Source organism: Calonectris borealis, chromosome 2 (assembly GCF_964195595.1).
Source record: "Calonectris borealis chromosome 2, bCalBor7.hap1.2, whole genome shotgun sequence".
Lineage (NCBI taxonomy): Eukaryota > Metazoa > Chordata > Aves > Procellariiformes > Procellariidae > Calonectris > Calonectris borealis.
Window position 1 is genome coordinate 59,396,696 of NC_134313.1, and position 23,470 is coordinate 59,420,165.

Consider the following 23,470-nt stretch of genomic DNA (forward strand, 5'->3'; position numbering starts at 1 on the left):
TCAGGTCCTCCCTACAAAGAGTTGCAATCAAAGACTTAGACTCTCTAACCCTTAGTTCCTATCTTCAAAGGCTTTGCTAATGGGTGTCCTGACTAGGACTATGGCTTATAGGTCATATTTTTTTTTTCCTCCTAGATTTCTGCGAGTACAGCATGGGCGTCCTCCACATCAAATGCATTCCTGCTCTAACAGCCGCTCAGCAATCCCAGAAAGCGACAGCAGGAAAACAAAAACTGAACTGCCTCACCTCCCTGCTGCCAATACCACTTCTTGAGACCTCATAATTAGCTGAGTTGATTGAAGAAGCTCAGGGTTTCCCAAATGAGCAGGAGAAAAACCTTTGATTCGTCTTTTGATTGCACAGGGCGGTTCCTGAACAGACTGTCCAATGAAGCAGCCCCAGCACCACCAACACAACAGCCAAAGATGGTGCCCGTCTCCCAAAAACTTCCTGGGTGGTGACTCCCCTGCCTGGTGGTAGGCATGGTGAAGAATGGCCTGTAAGCACCGTTGGACTCACTGGGAGAATAAATGATGGGAAGGCCAACAGTATTGCCCTCCTTCCAAAAAGATAAAACACACGATAGCTCTGGGGAAAGGAAAGAGGAGGGAACATCCACCAGACATCCCCTAGCACTATGGGAGGTGATGGAATGGATATCCAGGGTACATCATAAATTGTTTTCTTTTTTCTTTTTTTTTTTTTTTTTTTTTGTGTGTATGTGTTTTGTTTGTTTGTTTGTTTTTGTTGTTGTTGGGTTTGTTTGTTTGGGGGTTTTTTTTGTTTTGTTTTCTAAGAATTTAGGCCCAATTTCTTTAGGCCCCAGAAACGGAAATTTCTGATCCATTTTGGAGGTAATTTAGGTAGCCAATCACTATCTACAAAGCCTAAACCAGTTGTTATTTAAATTCGCACACGTATGAGTTGTTCACACATATTGTTGAGTTGTTCATATATTGGTTTATAAGTCTTCTTGAAATATCAGAGAAGTTTTAGGTGAATCAAGAAGACAATCCAACATAGTATTTGTTTTGAAGGGCTCTTCAATAGGAAATGTCATTTATCGCCATTCTTTCCCCTAAAGGAAAAAAAACAGGGAGTGTTTTTACAACTTGCAAACACTAAAGAATAAAAACCAACAAAAAAGTAAAATTAGAAAACCATCCAATTTATAAAATCTGTTTTGTTGATAGTGCTCAAGTTCAGTTTATCATTCCTGCACTTACAGAACTGATATACATGAATAAATGGATTATCATAATTTAAGGAAAGGATCATGAAATTTTACAGTTTCAGTGAACAGATTTCAACAAAAATAACTTGTTCCAAAATTAAAACCAGAATTTGTTAGCATATACAGACCAAAAAACTATTACTTTGCTTAAGCTATTTTAGTGATGTACTCAGGCAACAGAAACATTACTGTGTGGCAAATAATCGTACATCATCATAAACAAGATAAAATTAATCAGGATAACAAGTTGGAAATAACCAATAGACTAATGCTTATAAAAATGAATATGACAGAAGAAATTCATGGAGAATTCTTTGATACAAAACCTAATTTTTTTTTTTTAAATGGATAGTTGTTTCACAATCTCTAGTTTCATAGAACATCTAAATGTTTTGAAGATTATTCAAATGATGTCTTAAAAAGGCTTGTGTGAGTAACAGGCTGGGCTTAAGATTTTATTAGAGAGTCAGACACACTGGGAGAGTGTCATTTCTCCGTGTTTTCAGGCAGCAAGTACAATGAACAGTACCTGCAAATTGGATGAATATGTTTGGCTTCTTTTGAGTTTCTTCTAAGCTATCATTACAACAGACAAATGAAAGAAGAGAAGGTCTTGATTTGATTACTTGATCTTTGTGTTGGCCTTCCCTGACTAGCCTTAAGGAGGGGGAGACAAAAAAAAACCCACCCTAGGATAATATGAAATGCGCCTTTATTTACATGTAAGATTACGTCTCTTACGAAACAAGGAATTAAGCAGACCACACATTACATGCAAACCACTGCAGTCATGTAACCATGCGCTGTCTGCCTCCTACCCAGCTCTCCTTGGCAAATAATGACAACAGAAACCTGAATTTTGTTCTATACAGCAAATATACTCCTCAACCCTATCATTTTTAGACTGAGTTTAAAAGAAGGCTAAAATGGATTTGCAGAATTAATACAGGTTTACCTTTTGCTAGTTATGATGATGATAATATACTGGGAAAGATTATATAATGAATAATGGTAACAGAGTTGTGCTGTTCCTTTCAATGGACTTAGATGTTGAAGTCAAACCTGAAAACTAATAAATCAGTATACCAAACTGCCAGTCTTTTGCTGGTGTTTGCATCACATTTATTATCATGTTATCTAAATGAAGAGATTACCAGGACCTGGTGGAGTTCCTTCCTTGCACTGGTCTGAGGCACAGATCATGGGATACACATCACCTCACAGGGTTGGGAACAACAGGAACAATCCCCGTGAAGTTTGGGTTTAAATGCTTCAGTTTCGTTTTCTTATCTCCTGCCCCACCCCACGTCCAATTACAAACTGTTTCTGAAGCAACAACTTCAAAGCAGCCATGCATACAGCTTTGAGGTAAGAACTTGAGTGTTAGGAGTGGGAAAGACTGGTCTTTGGAGCTGCATTCAACGCAGTGCATAGCAACGAAGCTGCTTTTAAGCTATTTTTCTATTAGAGGAAGTGGGCAATGGCTGCCCTGGTCCCTAATCGATATCTGAGTACTTCTCAGATTACTCTCATTACAGGTGGCTACCGCTTGCTCCTTCTATTCTACTGATAGGAAACGGCAGCAGGGTACAAGGAGGCCCCAGGCGCCCCTCCTCTCCTCTTCAGGATGACAACAGCAGGGAGATGCATGGAGCCGGGCAGTGTGACATACCAGCTACACCGGCTCGGAGCCAGCAAAAGTCTTCTCAGAATTGGTCTGCATCATCCCAGTCAAAGACAGCAAGCATAATAAAAGCCTGCACCTGTCCTTTAGCACTTAATAGGAAACACTTCTGTTTTTCAGCTGGTTTGTGTTCTTTTCATGACAGCAATTCCATCAAGCAGAGAGCAATGAAAGCAGTGAAAAAGCAAGTATGTGGAAACAGTGATCACAGAATGAAAGCACAGTATAGCTTCCCCGCTTCCAAAATAATGAAAAAAGTAAAAGCACGCAAAGCAACAACATTAAAAACTACTGCTTATCTGCTTACTATCGACATCCCAGCCCACCTACTTCATTTTTACTGCTCATCTGGTGTCTCACATCTACCTAACTGGAATGTTTTAATCATCCTGAATTTACTTCTAAAGACAATTTATCAGATCACTCAGTCACACCATATGATACTACTTGCTGAGAACCACATGACTTGAAAAACCAAAACCAATCACATTTGGAAGATGGATAAAGAAAACAGGAAGAGTTCTTCGGTGGTCAGTCAAAAAGGGCAAATCCAAGGACAGTATAGATTGCTATGAAGCTACTTCTTTAACATAAAAACATTATGGTAATGAATTAATGGATTATGAAGGGAGATATTACAAAATATTGTTTGGATTTAAACAAATGAGGATGTCTCAGGATTCTTAGAAATGAAAGGCAAAAGAAGAAGCAGACAGACACATGTAGAAGGACAGATCTGAACATTTCCCTTTTGTTGGTCACTGTCACATTCAGTTTTATAGTCTTAAAACTGAAGGAACTTTTGGCATATCTGAAAGCAACAATACTTTTTGAAAATTGAAGTTTGCCTGTTTATGCTATTATCTGACCCCCTGAGGACCCTTGAGCTTTCAGTGGAGTAAAACATGATACCAAGTACATACATAATTTGAATCCCACCAGACAGCTGTAGTCGCTGTACAATATGCCATGAGTGTAAGGTTTCACAAAAGGGCTTGAGCTGGATTAACAGCTTGCCACCGCCTTTGATGGGGAGAGCCTATTCCTTCCTCCCATCCACCCATGCTCATCATCTGCCCTCAGCCAGCTCTCTGATCATCTCATCAGATAGTAAGCAGGTTTAAATCACTAAAATAGCAGAAAACCAATCTTGTAAAAAACCAGAAGTATTTGTTCCTGGGATACACGAGTTTAACCAGGTCATCTTGTGAATAAATGAGCAGGACTGGCACAGAGGAGGAGGTGAAGTCACATGCTTGGAGGGGAGCTTGGGGAGGAGAGGGAGCAGCAAGAGCCCCTCCTCACCTCTTGACAGTGGCAAGCTGTTTTCTTGGCTCAGCCAGAACATGAAGCCATGTTCATGGATAGGTTACTTGTGAACTTCGCTCCCATATTACAAAACTATTGTATTTTTTATATTATAGTAATCAAGTAACTTCTCTATGGTCTTTCTAGTTCACAGTACGCTAGCATTTCAGTCAGATTATGCTTTTCTATGGGGAAAATAACCACATGAGATTAAAGGGTGTATGGAGAAACAGAGGTTGAAAACTGCAAAAGTCCCAGATGAGATGTTTCTACGTGCAACTAGAAGGAAGCGGGGAGGGTACAGCTGCTGTTGCTTCTTCATAAAATGAGAGCATGGATTTATTTGGAGACTGGTTTTCTCAGGAGTCATCTAGGACAAATTAGGTAAGAGCCAGCATAAGAGCTGTCCTCAGTGGACAAACCCTTGAGGCTAATGTAGAATATTTCCAACCTCAACGATAGAGTCTTTGGGCCTGTGCATTGTGGAAAGTTAGTGCACAATGAGGGAGGAATGAATTTATTTTCTGGCTAGTAGGCACAAACTCTCTCTGACGTTGCTATCTCTGAAGTAGAACATGTTCATACAGTTACTGCACATGCTAACCAATGGCCCACCAAGGGGAACCTTTAAATTTTATATTAGATAGTTGATGAAGGATCAGCTATCGAATCCTCTGCATCAGCTACTACCAGCAAACCTTAGCAACTTACTTTGCTAACCATAAAGAAGGACAGTTTTTGGGTGCACGTCTTTGATTTCATGATTCACAAAGCATTTACTGTAAAAACACTCAGTAGAATTGACAGTTCCTTTCTAGATTAGTATTCATAGGTGTATTTCATTAGATCTAGAAAGGTAGATGAGTTCAAAACTAGTTTTTGGATCCTCGTGAGAAATGACGTACTGCAAAAGATGGTCATCTGTGTAAAGACACAAAGATCAGATTAATAAATAAGTAAATCAGACTTGAAGGTGACACTGTATTCTGCAATCCTTTTTAGAGTTTGGAATACCTCTGGGGCATCTTATTTTGGTTATTTATTTAAACAGAATTCCAGCACTCTATTTCAGGTCAAATACAGTTGTTTCCTATACCTAAGCATCCTTTTGTGACAAGGGAAATGTAGGTATTAATAAGTAATTTATTTTAATTTTTATTTTCACTGACCGTATCTTGGAAGAATCCCTTCAAGTTTCTTTCTTAAATGGGAATTCAACAAACAAATGGAACAAATTTCACAAAAGCACAATAACCACGTCAGGTGTTGCTGCACCTTTTACCTGACAAGTCAAAACTGTAAGACATGCTAAGTGGCCGCATTGCTGTAAAAAAGAAACAAAAACAACAAAAAGAAAACAATTCAGCTATTAGAAAAGCAGAGGGGTAATGAAAACAAAAGATTAACTCCACTTGAGGCATTTTGGATTCTGTTGCCTAAATCCAAAATGTGTCAGACATACTATCGCTTTACTGTAGTAAAGCTCAAAGTCTGAAAACTACAGTAGCATAAATGGGACTTGCAAACAGAGCAATTATAACTATATTTGTATAGTTGTAGAATGAGATTTTTGGAATTCAATAAATCAAATATCAAAACAAAAGGCAAGTATCTTAAAAATGGAATCTTTTCAATTAAAATGAGAGACAAAGGGGAGAGGGAAAAGAGAGAGGGAGGGGAGAGAGAGAGAGAAAGAGCTGAAAAAATTTGAAAGTACAAAGCCACATTTCACACAAGTTTCAGTGACCTGAAATAAAGATATTTCTAATTTTTTTAAGCATAATCTCCAATGATTATAATTAAACTAATAAAGACAGACACTGAAGCTAAGCTTGAGCAGTAGTTTCCTTGAAAAGGATGGAAAAAAAGGCCGAACACAGTGTGATTTGTGCTGATTCTTGTTCTTTTTAAAAACCTTAGGTGGACTTAGCCTTTAAAATGTTGCCATAATATTATCCTCTTCTTTCTGGGCCTCTAACCATTTTATTCCTAGATAAGAAAGTGGTCAGATGTCTTTATTTCTGGAAAGAACTATCTATATTTCCAAATAACCAGTGTAATTCAGGGAGTAGACGCTTACAATATTTCTCAACTGAAAACAAAATTTCAATGCGTTAATCCAAATAAGCAGGCCAAGCCCAGTGACAACAATGTACAAGAACGCATCAAAACTGACATCAGCTTATCTGTCTTACTTGACAACTGATAAACACGCAAGTTGGTATGAAAGGGCCTGTCAGCCACACATACCACTGCCTTAAAAGATGTTTAAAAAAAGGTTGTTCTGGGACCAGTTTTGCTCATGAGAATAAACCTAGTGGTGACGGCAGTAGGTGGCTGACTCAAAGCCAAATTTGGGAGTCAGGGTATTTTTCCTGTAGTTCATTAACTAGACAACATCAGCCACAGATAACAGCTACAGAAACAGTTATCTAAATCCCTGTCCAAACTTAGCATAAAGGCAAATACATTTTAAAGCATAAGGGCGTTTATCACCTAATGCTGAGTCCTAACTGAAGGTTGATAAAACATGTACATGAAGCAAAATTTTCTCCAAGCTCCATTATCTCAACTTGCTTGAGTCACAAATCCATGCTTTTAATTAAAAGGACATGTACCTCAAGGCTGTGTTTGTCTCAAAAGCTTACTCTGATGATTTTATGAGGTCATTTGAAAGCTCACTCCAATTCCTCTGCTCAAACCTCTCTCTTTGTGAGAACAGCTACCAAGATTAAATTACCATTTCCAAAGAAGTTTTAGATTGAGAGTGGCCAGCCACAGGCTGGCTTTTCTCAGTGGCAGCTCAGGGTAGAGAAGATCTTACCTGAACGCATGTGTTGCGCAGAGAAAGGGACAAAGCCTGTGGCTGCTGGGAAACACATGCCATGGGTCCACCCATGTCGCAGAGGAGGAACTGCAAGAGTACATCCCCCCTACCCCAATAGTCAAGCGTAGTTGTGCTCTTGACTGCTATAAACTGAGCAACAAGGAGTAACTCTGGGACATGTGCAATGTACCTTACACTCCCAAATATTTCATTCTAATGCTCTTTTTCTTTTCTTTTTAATAGCAACAAATATTTCTGTCCAGATGGTGCAAGTGTCCCACATGGTGTTTCTACTTAGATTTATAATCCTTAAACCTCATTACCTTACATGTTGTTACACTGAATTACATTCAGTGGTCATTTAAACTATATGGCAGATCTATTTGTACCATACTGAATGTCACTAGCATTACTCCATTGCCAATTTTGCACAAACACATTTTATTCTAAAAGGAACTTTGGACATAACAATCATTTCAATGTGAGAAAGAACAAAACCTCATATTTCAACAGAAGCAAAAATTATCTTCAAGGCCTTTGCTCTTTTTTCTTCTTCATGACAGCAGCAAATAAACACTTGGGAAATAAAACTTGCATGCATCCTCTTTTGCACCTCCAGTACAGCATTTAATCCAAACAGTTCACTAGACTGAAGGGGAATTACCACAGTTCCAAAACTCAAAAATTTAATTCTTTAACAAAAAATGAAGAATTGGTGGAAGACAGGTATCCCTCATTGGAGGCCATGCCCTGAAATCAGCCCAGGAAGTCCTAACCAGTAATACTCCAAAATTTAACATTGTATTTAGAAACTGTTTACTAAATGGTTTTGATGTAATTTATATCAGTTAGAAATTTTAAAGATCTATTAGATCAAATTTCCTGCCCCTGAGAGGACGTGATAGTTCCCAGATGCAGAGCATCTAAAATACTGAAATTGAATGTTTGAAAGAAACGTAAGCAATCATTTCACGGTTTTACAAGCTTCCTACATTTGGAAAAATGTCTAGGCCTGTTAGAAACATTAATTGATAGAGCAAGCGTAAACTGAATCCAAACCAGAAACTGAAAGGCCCAAAGAAACAATATTCAAAACATCATGCTTTTAAAAATGCACCCAAGCATTCATCAAACTCTACCGAGCACTCCAAAAACAATGCAACAAAGCAAGACTGATGAAATTGTTTTTCTCTGGAGACAATGCGTTGTCATAACCCACTTGAATCTGGACCAGTGCCTTTATGCACATGTGGCAAGCACAAATATTTTGCAAAAAGCGGCAACAGGGAGTACATACGTGGATTATTTCATGCTTTTTAGCCATAAAATGCCACATTTGCTCTTCAAAAATCCAGCTAGCTCAGTTTTTCTGATACAGATAAATACCGTGCTCTTAAAGAAATGTAAGTCACAATGTAAGACTGTATTTGGCATGCTTTTGTCATTAGAACTATTGAACTAATGCAAATTGGTGATCGTTGGAAAGCATAGTATTTGTATAATTTCATAGTGGGTTGTTGAATACACTGCAGAAATGAAATTATTTGCAGTGCAAGTCTGAATTATTTGCCCACTGAAAATATATACAAACACATGTTCATAACTTAGACAATGAAGCAAATATTTAGATTCAAAATAGAAGCAATAGATTCAGCAAACAAAAAAAAAATTTAAATTAAAATAAGGAAATTGATGATGCTAACGACAGGAAACAAAGAGAACAAAATTAACTAAAAACAGACATGTAAAGAATACTTGCAGATATGTAAGCAATATTGCACTGGGGAGAAGCAATACCCATTCCATTCTGAGCAAATCTAACATTAACTGTCATGTGCAACAAGCAATATAATGCCATTAAATTTATTTAATACTTACATTAAAAACTTGAAGGGAATCAAGCTGAACCATTCAGTATCTTATTTTTAAATATTTTTAAAGAGACTGCATAGCCCTAGCAAAGCCTGTAGGTTCTTTCTTTTTCTGAAGGGATGAGAATAATTTTATCTTCCGTGACATCTGCACAGACATTGCTAATATTGCTGCTTCTTACGCGGGAAGTTTTCTGTGGATGCTGCAGGTAAAAACTAGCAATGTGCTTACCCAGCCTGCTACGCCTTATCTCATCAGGTGAGACTGGACGTAACTTCCTCTCTGCCTTGATTTCCTCCAGTATCCTTTCATGAAGGCTGCGTGGCCGTGGCGGGGTTGGTTTCAGTTTTCTTGCCGAGGCCTCGGGATATAAAGATAATCATATTTACATAAAACAGTGCTTCCTTGAAAGTAGATTTCACACTTTTTTGGAAAAAGTGTGGGATGTTGTGGTATGATTTTACATACACTCAGTTGTAAAACTCACATAAATTGGAAAGAGGATTGTATTTTTCTCCAGTTCATTATGATTATGAGGGATAAAGGGCTGCTGGTAATAACAGTTATTAATTGGTAGGTGCAAGATATTACACATTGTTCTTTAAGAGACCACATTCTCTATATAGAAGACAGTATTTTTGAAAGCCCATGTCAGAAAACATAATATTTAACATATTCCCTGGACACAAACATGCTTTAAAAAGCCACATTTTTGTTAGGAATAAAGCCCACTAGATTACATACAGGATTTAATGGAGGTCGCGATCGGATGAAATCCAGGATTATTTCATGGGCACTCTTTTTTAATCGAGGTGGAATGTCACCGTTGACCTGGAAAGGAGAAAATGAAATACATATTTCCATGTTTTGCATTCGTATTCATGCAGATGATGAGATCAACTGAAAACTCACAACAACCCTTGACAGAGCTTGCAGTGTTCTGACACCTGCACCAGACGTAAAACCCCACCTGTCCTGAGCAGAGCAACAATCCACATGCAGAGCACAGGCAAGCAAAAATGTAGGTAATGGCTTTTCAGCTGCAGAATAACCACAACTGCAGCAGCAGCTTTAATCAGCAATACTTAGGATTTTGAAATTATGAAATCAAATGTCAAGGCTGCAATTGTGTCTATGGGAGAATGCAGACGAAGATTGTATCTTGCTTGGAGGAAAAGTTGCCAACACCATTTTTAAGAACAATTGTTTGAACCATGTCTCACTGCCAACCATTACAGTCTCTAATACTCTGCTCTTAGCCTCTGAGAAAACAGAGATGCTCTTTAAGGCCTCAGTTTTCTTGATCTCCTTACCATCTCCCAAGCACTGAAGTGAAAGCAAAGCTAGATCTGGCACAATCACCAATGATTTGCTTGTAGCAATGGAAGAAAAATATGTTCCCCTTGGTTTTTTGTCTTTACCGCCTGTCTCCGCTGCTCTGGCCCTTGTGTGTAAATCCAAGCAGAGGGAAAGGGAAGCCCTGAGCATCATTTCATACCTACCTCTTCACCTGCACTTTAAAGATTACTCAAGTGCAAAATGAAGTTTGTTAACATGTCTAGAAAGTAAATCACTAGAATGCCATGGCATGCCATTGGAAGTATAGGAAGTGCGTTTCCTCACTGTAAATCATATATGTCTGTAGAAGAGGGGCTGGGTGAGGGTTGTTTGCCTGTTTGGTTGGTTTTCTCCAGAGAGAGAGACATTTCTTTCTCTCATACCTCATTTAGACATAAGACCATAGACAAGACAGGAAAGAGTCAGCAATTCACTATATGTACAGGATATAAAAGAAGGCAACAGAAGTTTTCCAATCATATGAAGAATTTATAAATTGTAAGCTGGGAAGAAGTGTATGGATTTGCTTAAAAAATCCACCTGTCAGGTTCAGTCTTCATACAGCAGAGTGCCCAAGCACACTGCTAGATATGAGAGAGCATCCTATGCCATACATCCTTCTAGTACCTCCTATTGCTACACAGTATCTGGCTGTCAGCCCTGTCCTCCAATTTGACAGAAATTCCCATGACACTATATTTCTTAGACCAGGTGTCCTGGTTTCGGCTGGGATAGGGTTAAATTTCTTCCTAGTGCTGTGTTTTGGATTTAGTATGAGGAGAATGTTGATAACACACTGATGTTTTCAGTTGTTGCTAAGTGCCCTCCTAGCCCAAGGACAGCTCCCGTGCCTACTGACTGAGCTAGGTACACAAGATGGGAGGGAACATAATCAGGACAGCCAGCCCAGCTGGCCAATGGGGTATTCCATACCATGTGACGTCATGCTCAGTATATGAAGGGTAGGCGTGATCCAGGAAGTACCGATCGCTACTTGGTTATCGGTCAGCGCGGGTGGTGAGCAATTGCATTGTGCATCACTCATTTTGTATATTTTATCATTATCATTATTATTTTCCCTTATTTTTCCCTGTTCTATTAAACTGTCTTTATCTCAACCCACGAGTTTTTCTCACTCTTACCCTTCCGATTCTCCCCCCGTCCCGCTGGGGGTGGGGGGAGTGAGTGAGCGGCTGCGTGGTATTTGGCTGCCTGCCAGGTTAAACCACGACAGTCCTTTTTGGCACCCAACGTGGTGTCCTAAATTTCAGCACTTTTTTTTTTTTTTCTTTTTTAAGGGTCAGTTGGCTCATTTTTCTTTGGGAGACTCTATTCATACAAGCTCTGTAGTCAGAAAATATATGGAAAGACACAGCTCTGGTTTGTCAAATCACATGCACTTTTGCTAACCAAAAGGATGCTGCAGTCAGAAAAAATGGGTTTAAATGCCCATAAGGTCACCTGAATAGGATCCCTAATTGAACTTCAGTAATGCCATGCAGCTTCCGTGTAAGCTCTGCTCACCTCAGACACGCCATGTTTCCAGGCTGAGGCAGAGCGACAGCCTCCCAAAGAAGATTCATCCCTTCCCTGATAAGGAATCGGATGCAGAGTCCCTCCTATGGACTCTTTCTGGAGGTATGCTACCCCAGACATGGTCCAAATTCTATTTGTTCCCCCCACCTACTCCTTTAGCTTCCTTAGAGTGAATTTCAAATAGCTTGGCAGAGAATACCAAGCTGCTAAACTCTGCAACGTGCATCACCTTCCTAAAAATAGTGCAGAAAAATTAAAATTGAAAAGGTTTATATTAAATGGTGATTTGACATTTTATGATGAGGAGAATATTATTTTAAGTGGTATGATTGATTTCTTCTGTTTAAAGACTAAGCAATTTTTTGAGGCCAGGAGGCTTTGCGGGATTATTAATGAAATGAGAAGTCTCTCTTCCCAGGGTTACTGTTCGTCAGATGTCAAAGTTGATAGCTGAAGTTGAGAATTATTACCATCAGAACAGCCATTTTGTAAACCGATAATCTCTGTTCCAGTCCTGGGGAACAACCTGCTGCATGACAACAGGAAATAAATAATACATGGCTCTGAGCCTTTCACCTCAGGGCACTCTACACCCTGACTTAATGCCACCAGGGTATAATTAGTATCAGTATTCCCATTTGATTGGAAAAGGAGAAGTGTAAGATTTGCTTAAGTGATTTTCCACAGGATACAGGGGGAGCTGGTGGCAAAGCAAGTGGACGTTTCGCAGCCAACAAGCCAAGAGCAGGAGCACCGTGGCAGAACCTACCTTCTGGTAATCAGCGCCCAAACAAGATGCTGACAGGAAAGACACTGAAGGGAAGCTTTTATCCTCTCTGTACACTCTAGATCTATTTCTTTACTCAAACTAACTCTCTGCAATTTCACATGCATCTTTTCCTTTTGATTGACTAAAATTCACAGCTCTTGATTAAAGTCTACATCAGAGATATATTGCACAGATGCAGCCATGATACATGCAGGGTAAAAAAAAACAAGCAACAAAATTATCCTTTTTTTTTCCACATACCAGATTGGTGCCGATTGCAAACTAGTATTTAAAAAATACCTCAAAACACTGTAAAACTATCCTAAGTCTTCATGTGTGTAAAATGCTTTTGTACAGCAGTATGCATTAAAACTGGCAGTGTGGGAAAAGCATAACCAATGATTATAAAAATCAACCAGAAATTTATAGATCTAAACAGCTAAAGCACAGAAAAATTACCATGTAATCATCTACTCACTCACAACCTGCTACCATCACATTTTAATATATAAATATGGATTTGCAGTTAAAGAAACAACTGCAAATGGTACTTAGTAACCTTTGGCTGAAACCCAATCTTTAAAAATGGTGATCCCAAACAAGAAGTACATTGCACATGACTTTCACAAAAACTATATCACTTATCACTGACATTCAGTTATCTCAGCCATGTATTTGTCTCACTATAAAAGCTGACAGCATTAAGTAGGAGAGTGCTATCTTTAAATAATAGGTAACATGAAAGTGATACTGTTTTGTACTAGCTAGAAATTTTCATTTAAAATGAGATTGCATGGACATTAAAACAGACAGAGGGGGCAGGCTACATCACTTCCAGAACAGCTCATGATAAAGTTCTGTTGTGAATTAAAGTATTATAAGTAGATATATATCTGCCATCTTTCATTATGCAGACAGTATAGTGCTTTTGTTAACATAGTTATTACACAGTGCGTGTTTGAGACCACACAGCAAGCTCAAGCAGCAGTGTCCAAGAATGACTTTGGTACTTCACATCATAAGCCACTATATTCACACTGCTGTTCCTGCACATCTATTACAGATACAAATTTATGATACCACATGATAAGCATAGTACCTACACAGAGTCACTCCTTCTTTCAATATCCCCAGAGCATGATTAGGAACTGTAAAGCTCACTGCTCTACCTGGGATGACTCCTAAACTTCTGCAGAAATATGTGACGAAGGCAGAAAATGAAAAAAGGCTAGTTCCGTGCTTAAAGCAGCTGAATACCACTCAGTAAAACTACATCAGTCCTGTGAGAACAACAGATTCTACAATGCTCAGCTGGACAAACTGGTCAAAGTCTTTTCCTCATATTCTCTATGTCCAGCTTGAAACATCTGAAATCTCGCTTATGAAAATATTGTCCATGCATAGGTGTTATTGCATTTAATGTAAGTACTGTAAGATGCTAAATACTGTAAATAATTAATTAATTTTTTTTTTTAAATACCCAAACAGCCATGCCACAGGATTCTCAGATTAGACATTCAAATTACTGGATATTTTTGATAAGAATAGCTTCAACCTATATGCCTACATTCCCCTTTTGCAACATGGCCAAGCTAATATCACTGCATCACAGGTATTTTATGAAGAGCTTGAATATGAAGACAAAAGCACTGCTATCTATGAAGAATTTAACTGTTATGCAATGTAATGCTGAGTTTGGATACTACACAAAAGGCTGTCACAGCCATGCATTGAATAAATAACATAAGAGTTATCAATAAGCACTGCTCAGGAAATATAGTGAAAGGTGCACATCTTGGAAGGGGGGAGGTGGGCAGGAAAGAGAGCTAATTGTGAACCAATGTGGAATTAAAAGCTGTAGCTTAACACATGCATAATAAAGAAAAAATAAGCCTGTAAGAGTAATTTAATTCTTAAACTTTCCCGTTTCCAAGTGTTGACTCTACCAGTGTTCACAATTTTTAACTTTTTGGGAGTGAGTGCTCCATAGGAGAAAAAGGCTATTAAATCTCTCCAGGTAGACATGCAAAGATTCCATCGGAGGGATAGAGAGATGACAAATCTGAAATTATTTTTATATGTACTGAAACAGAAATGACAATGTCACTGAAACTAATGAAACCAGTTATTTACAAAAAGCCCAGAATTTGACATGTTACATCTTCAAAACATTTTGAATATTTGCACTATGATAGAAGACGAGCGAGAACAGACAGCTCCAGTTATTGGCATCTGTTAACTCAACACTTGAAATACCAAAATAGCTCCTAAGTAATGCACCTAATAAGAACATCTGTTCCTTTCCTAGTTTCTGCTCAGAGTACTGAGCAGTCAGGGGCAGATCAAGCTACTCTTTTAAACACATTATATTAATAAAAAGAACAGTAAAGACTTCATGTTGCATCTCATTTACTTAAAAAATTTACTTAACCTCTTGTTACCATTAATAGCATATGAATTTTCACAAGCTACCAAGTCTAAAAATACTACCTATAAATTTAAAGCAAAAATTGTTTTTAATAAAAATTTTGCCAAACATCCATTCTGACTGATAGAAAGAAACATAATCCATCTTTCCCAGGCTGCCTTAAAGTTCAGATTTAGGATTCTTGTCCTTTCCTCCTCTTCTCAAGAACCACGACAGTTTTCTCTTATGGGAATACATATAATCAGCTTTGACCCATAACGGTCAGCTAGAAGATGTTGGTTTTATGTGATCTACCTAAACTTGTAATTCTATGTGAATCCTTCAAGCTTCACACATTTCACGTCAAGCTGCACCCTTATCATTGTGCATGCTTTGCACACTCTTCAAGCAGACCCTGCAGCAGAATCCAAATTACTGAATTTAAGGTTTCTAATAAGAAAGAAGTTATTTTTCTAACACAATGTCATTAGCGGTTGTCAGACTAAGCCAGCAATTGCATCACAGACAGCACTACAGTACTGTAGCTGCAGCTGATTGTAATCCCAATTCACGTTTATGCCCAGAGGTCACTTTGGACAATCTACCTAGTAGACAAGATAGCAGGACAAAAATAGATGGTTGCAGGGATTTCATATACAGCCAGAGTCTGGATGAGCAGAGGAGCAGCTGTGCCTCAAAGACCTACTATATAATGAAGAAAATCTCTTCTGAAAAGGCAGGAGCTTGCTCAGCAGAAGAATTAAAGGCTAGTCTGACAAAAGCAAAATCAGATGACCCAGGGGTTCCCATTCAAACAAAACTACTATCCTGATTGCATACAGTAATCAAGGTCCTGAGGGGACTGTTCCTCTTCTGCAGTGGGTAGTATGAACACTTGGCACAGTTCTCTGAATTGCTAGCGGAAAGACGGATAACATCATTACCTGGGTATGTATTTTACCCTATTGATTTAACATTCAAGCGACATCTGCTGCAGAAAATAAATACAATCTGATAGTCTAAAACCAGATCTTGATTAGGAAAGTACTTTCAGCTCATACATAAAAGGCATTTATATTTGTAACAGAACTCATTTATTTGCTCCCCATGTAGTTGTTCCAATTTTTTCCTCCTTTATTCTTTTTTCTAATGATCTCTAATAGAACAAACTACATGCTTTCTCTCTCTCTCGTCTCCCCCCCCACCTCCATCTCTGAATTTTTCTGGTGGAATCACAGCTTTCTTACTAATAAAGGTTTTGTGAGGTTTTGTCAGGAAAGCAAATACATTTGACCACTGAATATTCTAAGATGATGCTTCCACTGTAACTAATAACAGGCAAAGATAAGTAAGTGCAAGGTATAAACATTGACATTGACCAAATAGAGGCCTCTGACAAAGGGGTTTAAAATGTCCTACTAGGGATAAGAAGCCCTTTAGATCAGTTGCTAGCTTATCAGGAACATCTTCATGTTGACCAAAATATAAACCAAAAGGAAAGAACTGGGAGACAACAGTAAATATCAAATGGTTCTGATAAAAAGAGGGCCTCAAGTCAATCTTCTATGCACCTTTATGAGTACCTAGGAGGAGACCCATCAACACTCTCCAGCTTGCTTTGGCATATTATCTTGACTTGAAAGCAGCAATAGGATATGCTGGAAACAATTAAGCTCAACTTCTACAAATGGAAGATTTAAAATTTTTTACATCGAGTATTCCTTGAAAATTCATAACAGATCATGGTAACATAAGCTTTCAAACACTGTAATATAGGTAGTAGGTAATAAAAAGTTTTTAACCACTGTAGGTTTTCCTTTCCCATCACAGTATCACTCATGTAACAATATGGTAGCACTTTACATTCTGGAATTCCAAAAATTATGTTGTAACTCAAGATAAATGGCCTGCCCAAAAAGAAAAGCCTAAAACAATCTCTCAGTGGAAAGCGTGACAGGACTTTCGGTATGACTCTTAAGGTTATCATAAAACCAACACAAGTCATTTGTTCAAGCATATGATATGCAGGTATGTCTTTCAGAATTTTAAATGCCTGCCATATGGAAAATAAAATACACAACATTTGTTGGTTTTATGTTTTTCCCCTCAATGTACTACGTAAATTTAAGATGCCATATAAAAACCATGAACATTACTATCTACATGAAATCATAATTTCAAGGTTCTCAGAAAAAAGATGATGATAAAAAAGGAATAGAACATTTCAGATTTGACAAATTCTAGTGATTCTCTTGACTTACCATGACCTTCCTTAAGGTATAGCGTTTGGATCTAATATCATCCATCAGCATTTCATAGGGTGTGAGCTGATATTCTATTGGGAGCGGGTTGTACTGACGCTCTTGAACTTTCTTAAGTTTAACTCCATTCCGTAAATCTCGCATTACTTGTACCCAAAAACGAGCCTGAAGAGAAAAGAGAGAGAAATTTTATTTGATATCTTATCCTGAATACCATCTCAGATTAAACTGAAGTTCATTCCCCTTTCAGGACACCACCAAATACGTACAGCTGTACTATTTTATTTTTAATACATCAACCAAAACCCATTTATCTGTAGTTATTTTATATAAGCCTATTTTTAACCCTCATGAACGTAACAAAGCTTTGTTGCAACTCAGCAGGACTGCAGAGTCTCACCTCAAGTGATGTTCATCTCTAAGATAATACAGAAGAAAGATTTTAAATTCTCATACCATACATCTATATTTCCATTTCAAGTATACTGCAAGCATGTCAGGAAAGTTTCTAGACTTACAGCTAATACTCTGTGAATTAAAAGAGTGATTGAATCTGAAACTTTGTTTCCCTTAGGCCCAGAACTTTCTTGCAACATTTCCCAGCAGTCATTCTTCAAATAGAAAATTTGGAATGGACTTCAAATCCTAAGGTCTAGCAATATCCTCTCAGTAGTCAACTTCCTTTTGCTCTGCCTGTAGGAGCACCACACACTAACACCTCCCTCTCATTTTTTGGGCAGCGAGAATGGCTGGAGAGGAGGAAGAACAGGTGGTGGATAGAAGATTGGGAGATAGAAATCAAGTACTTTTAAGAACCTCATAATACTCCTCTATGAACTGGCAAGAAGAATAACTAGAAAATAAAACAAGCTACTTTCTGTTAAGGTTTTCTCTGTAACATTTTTCTTTCACCATCGGAGAAGCTCAGCTGGTGGCTCTGCCGACTGCCTGGCTGCCCCTTTGAAGGGCAGTCAGCATGATATCTGTCGAAATGTCCAGTCTTTTTAAATTGCAAAAGCTTCTCCATGAAAACAGTCTAAAGAAAAAATGTAATGCTTGGATACTTGTATTGTTTCATCTGTCTGCAAAGGAAGGTTGAGACTCCATTTGCTTCTAACTTATCATGAGTTACTATTAATTCATATGTTAAAAAAAACAGACACTGATTTTAACATAAACCAAACAACTTTAGGTAAGTATTATAAAGAAATATAAACTACTAGTAATGATGCTGAATCACTATTCAATTGTTGTCTTACCCAGTCAGCATTTTTTAAGTCATCAAGATCTGTGCTGGATTCATCACTTGCCTCTTTGTCCATTTCTTGAATCTTCTTTAGATTCTGCCAATGAAAAGAAAACGAGTCAATAAATGAATGGTGGCATTACTCTCAAGTAAAACTGAAGCTTAGTTTTTGACATCTGTTGAATTATGTTGTTTGGGTATTCTACTGAATGTTTTATGACTTGAATAGTAATACTGTAAAAGTAACTTGAAATACTATTTGAATATATTTCTCTTAATTGAAAATTGGACCTTAAATGATGGAGAAAAAAAAGTCTTAAATTTTGAGTATGAAAATACTTCATTTGATAGCATGTCAGAGGAAAAACTATACATAGAAATTTTAATATTCGTAAAATTGGGCTATGCATAGAAAAAAACCCAACCACTTAGCAGGTCTGTTAAGCTACAACACAGAAAACGTTACCAACTTGGTAAGGATCCCATTCATACCAAAATTACTGTTATTTGTTGAATTCAAGGCAGCACATTTTTGTAGAAGGAGAAATTCCCAGAAAGTTAGTTGTGAGGAGAAATAAACTATGAAAAATCCCTTAAACTCAATAGCAACAGACTTGCATATATATTGAAATTAAGTAGTCTGTATAACATGGTTATAGATTCTGAAATCTGAGTAATAAAATCCTGTAAGGAAGAGAAACAGATCTTTCAAAGGTAAAACCTGTTATTTATGAACAAGATCAGATCAGACAAATATGGAAAAGATTGTCTGCAAAGGGGCAAAAAAAAGCTTTCATACTAAGAAGAATATGAAAAATCATTAAAAGTTACAGCAGATCAAAGAATAGGCAAGCTTGCACACAGACAAATGCAAGCGAAAGGTTTAAAAGGCTGTGGCTTTACAGAAATGATCTTATACACATAAACAACTGCATATTCAAAATGCTACTTTTTGGTTTACTTCTGTACTGAAACGTTCTAGAATCATCAGTGCAAACAAATTCTCAGTACTCCATTCCACTTTTACAGAGAGTTTTCCAGGAAATCTTTAACAATGTTTAATTTGGTCTGTTTTCTAAGTACTCACTAATGTATTCAAAATGGGTTAGTTAAATCCTCTGCTAACTACTTGTTTATTTTATGAGACTAAAGCAACAGGTCAGAGGTCTGACAGATGTATTTATTTATCAAAAATCTTTTTCTCACTTTTAAGCACTCAAGCTCTTTCTTTAATGGAACAGAACAATCAGTCTCAATTTAGCTTTTGAGCTTCTCAGAAAACTTAAAAATAAGCATATTTTGTAAAAAAATTTTTTTCCCGGAAGTAGTTCCAAAACTGCCAACATTTCAGTGGAAGAAATGGAAGCACTGGAAGAGTGCTTAACTTGCACATTTAACAGAGTGCCAGTATCTACCAAACCTGGTTACAGAGATAGGACATGTGAGTCAGCCATCACAGAGGTTTTGGAAAGAGAGCAGATGGGTTATTTATTGTCTTATTTATGTAAGTAACACACTTGCTTTCATATCAAAGAAGAAATACTACCATTGAACTATAAAAATAAAATACATAATTTACAGGAAGACTCTACAAAACCCACAAATCACCTACACCACAGAAGCAAATATATCATGGGACAATGTAGGAAGGTTTTGGCATGACTTCCAGTATCACCACAGGATTCCCAATTGGGAAACAATGTCTTTATGGAAGCTTGTGTTGGTCCTGTTGCTGCGGTCAGCAGTCAGTCTGACACTTGCAGGCAATCACCCTTTACCAAGGGAAAAAAAAGAAAAATGGAAAGAACAGGTAACATAAAGGCCTTGGTTATGCGTTTTTGCCGTCCAGGGTTTCTTCTTTTCTGTATCATACAGTTGCAGTAATCATTTCAAATACAGTATCTGTGAAGTATAAATTACTTGCTTTCTTGCAAACTGCTAACATTTATTGATAAACTGCAAAATATAAAATCATTCTGATACTTTCTCCTTTTCCTCTTTGTAATTAAAAAGCTAACTTCAGTAAATGTGCTCACAACTGTCAGATTTGCTCCTCCTTTCCATACTGGAAGGTACACATTAGTTTTTAAAAAATTAACATGTTCCAGCTGCTTAACCTTTACTTCGACTGTTCAACAAGATTTGCGGCAATGACCCATCTCAGCAACCATGTTCCCTACCATACAGGTTACTAGGCTTGTTTATGCCCAAAGGCTCATGCCTTTGACTGACATAAATATTCCATGAAGTTAAAAAGATTACAACCTGTTTTTCTTAACAAAAGAAAATAAGAAGGGGAAAAAAAAAACCCTGAACAGCTGAAAGATCTTCCAAATAAGGCAACCATCTAATTAGTTTCTCTGGAACATAGCTAGAGGGGGAGTTTCTACCCGAGAAAGCACAGGTGTAAGTGATGCTGGCTATCACGCACTGGAGAGTTGCAAGAGCAAAACCTGCCAGCCAAGAGGTAAGTCTCTCACAGTGCAGCTTTATGATCCGAATGTGCTGATACAAGCACAGGCTACTGCCAGAGCTGGACTCCTATTCTTCCCCATCCTAGCCAAGTGCTCCAGCTGCTTCCCGCACACCGGCACAGACATCCACTTCGTAGGAATAGTTCATTCCCCTCCCCAGCACCCCTAAACGCAGTTCACGATGCAATTAGGGGAGAACAGGAAAGGGATTTCCATCATTATAGAAGTTAGAAAGCTTTGGAGGATTGGGAAGAAAAAGAAACAGCAAGTGCTCTATCCTTGCAGCCAGGGCTTATGAAGGTTTCTTTAACGCTTCCGCACCTGTCAGGTGCTGCTTAGCAAGGAATAAATTCACTGTGACAAATGATTATGTTTAAACTTCTAGACTAAATGAAATATTATAATTTCCCTCCAGCACCCCCAGCCAGCATCAGTGGGTTTCAGCATCTGTTTCAATCGTAAATTATGGAAACCAACCATTTACAATACAGGAGACCATTTGTCAGAACTTAACTGTGATCCAAAACCTGCAAGTAACCTCAGCTGCTATAGCCACTTGTACTTACCCTGGGGACAATGGATTAAGAAGAGCTGTTACAGTATAATAAATACATGGCCTAAATGGGTTTCCATTTCAGAAAGCAGAAACATCTTAAAAGGGTTTTTCTAAACGATCCTGGAACCTCAGACCCATACCACAGACCTGATTCACCTATTACAGCCTGGGCGTTCATTCAGGAAATAAGGGTTGGATGTCTGGGAAGAGAGCATTTCAACAGCTTTGGCTTTTTTAAAACCATTACAGCATTTGTTTTTTTTTTTTTAAAAACTGCATTTTGTGACAAAAGCTAGTAATAAAAATATCAAATGTCTTTAAACGTCTTGCTGCACTATTAAAAGCAGGCAGCTGATTTGCTGCTGCTGCGTGTCCCACATTTGAGACGCACTCTCCTGTGCTCGGTGACAGATGGGAGTTTACATAAGACACTTGTCAGCACAGCGTCAAAGACTCGCTTCCACAAAATGCTCCCTAAAACGCAATGATTTAATGAAGACGGTATTCTTGGGAATCCAGATCTGGACTTTGTCTTTCACCAATTGCAGAACACAGTCTACTGCAGTTCCCAGTTTATATTCTTAATTAGGAATCATTTGTTCACTGATGCAAGTAACTCTTACGCTGCTACCTGTGAAACTAATAAAATATTCTTGCACCTCTAGGCTCAATTTAAAAATATATAACCTGCACATAGGGGAAAAACTGTTTTTATATATTCAGCTCTCCAACTTGGGTTTAAATTCCAAGGGCTTGGCCAGAAGCATTACTCTAGTTCTTTGAAAAGACCCAAACCCCATTTAATTAAAACGTGGGAATAGGATCAGTTAAATCAGTCCCTGAAAACCTCTCGAGTGGCTATCAGACAAAGTTCTTCATATATAGTGGTATGGTTCAACGCACTTTGCCCAGCTCTGGAAAGAGCAATAGTCACCACGCTGCTCAACGTAACTGTTTAACAGGAGGCAAAAAAACCCCAAACCAAGAGCATGTAACACCTACTGAGTGACAGTGACAGCACCACTTAAGAAAAAAAAAAAAACCAACAAACCACAAAACCAAAACAGCAGCTGTTTCCCTTATTAAACCTCCTAAATTGACGGATCAGACAAATCACAATGGGGCTGCAAGCCTGATGATAACAGAGTTGCAAAAGCGGAGCCGCTAGAAGCCTGGAAGTGTAGGCAAAAGTGAAGTTACGAGCAGAAAAGTTTGTGAATCGATTTCTTTTTCCAGCTGTGCTTTCTCAAAATCCAAGCAGCAGGTATTTAACAGCTTTTATGATCACGAGACTATTAAGAGTAACTTGGCTAATGACTATATTTTCAAAATAAGTTAGCCATTAACATTGTTTAGATACCTATTAACTACCTCTATCATCATATTTTGTACAAGTAATACACCAGTATAGCCAAGTTAAATGGAAAGTTACACTCGACATTTTTAATTAACTGTTTTCCAATTGAGTCTTTATATGGCATGAAACTAGGAAAAAAGGAAAGGAACAATTTCATTTCTACTCACGTACTTAATTAGAATTTGTATGTTTACATTTTCATACAGATCAGATTGAAATATAACCAGGCAGACTGAAAGAATTATGTTTTTACATCAGAAAGGACAGAAATGAAAGGTGACATGATTTAAAAGAACAGTACAAAGATGACAGATTGGGAGCTTTTTCTGTATTCTACCAAAAACTTAATTACAAGGCATACTGGATAATGGATAATGAAATTATGGACGAGTTTTTGATGAACATGGACTTTCACTGCAATCGAAGATGTAGGCAATTATAAAAATATACAAAGTCTTAATTAGTTTGGAAGGAATATTAATCTTGATGCTTTAGGGTGTACATCAATCTCTAAAAATTTTTGAGATACGAGTCAAACCTACTGCGGCAGGTTAAGACACATCTGCCTACTGGACACTTCTTGTATTTTATGCTGGCCAG

General features: G+C 37.9%; 1 protein-coding gene across 2 annotated transcripts in view; it reads right to left on the reverse strand.

The window, feature by feature from the left end:
- The window catches only part of SPIRE1 (spire type actin nucleation factor 1), a 133,877-nt gene that overhangs the window by 22,406 nt on the left and 88,001 nt on the right, over window positions 1-23,470 (reverse strand). Inside the window, exons 5-9 of one of the 2 annotated variants that reach the window (XM_075142125.1) lie at window positions 18,497-18,580; window positions 17,238-17,402; window positions 9,671-9,757; window positions 9,158-9,287; window positions 5,510-5,551 (exon numbers count right to left, since the gene is read on the reverse strand). In XM_075142125.1, coding sequence (XP_074998226.1) covers window positions 5,510-5,551; window positions 9,158-9,287; window positions 9,671-9,757; window positions 17,238-17,402; window positions 18,497-18,580 — 508 coding nt within the window. The remainder of the gene's footprint in view (window positions 1-5,509; window positions 5,552-9,157; window positions 9,288-9,670; window positions 9,758-17,237; window positions 17,403-18,496; window positions 18,581-23,470) is intronic. The other variant, XM_075142127.1, reaches the window with a different exon arrangement.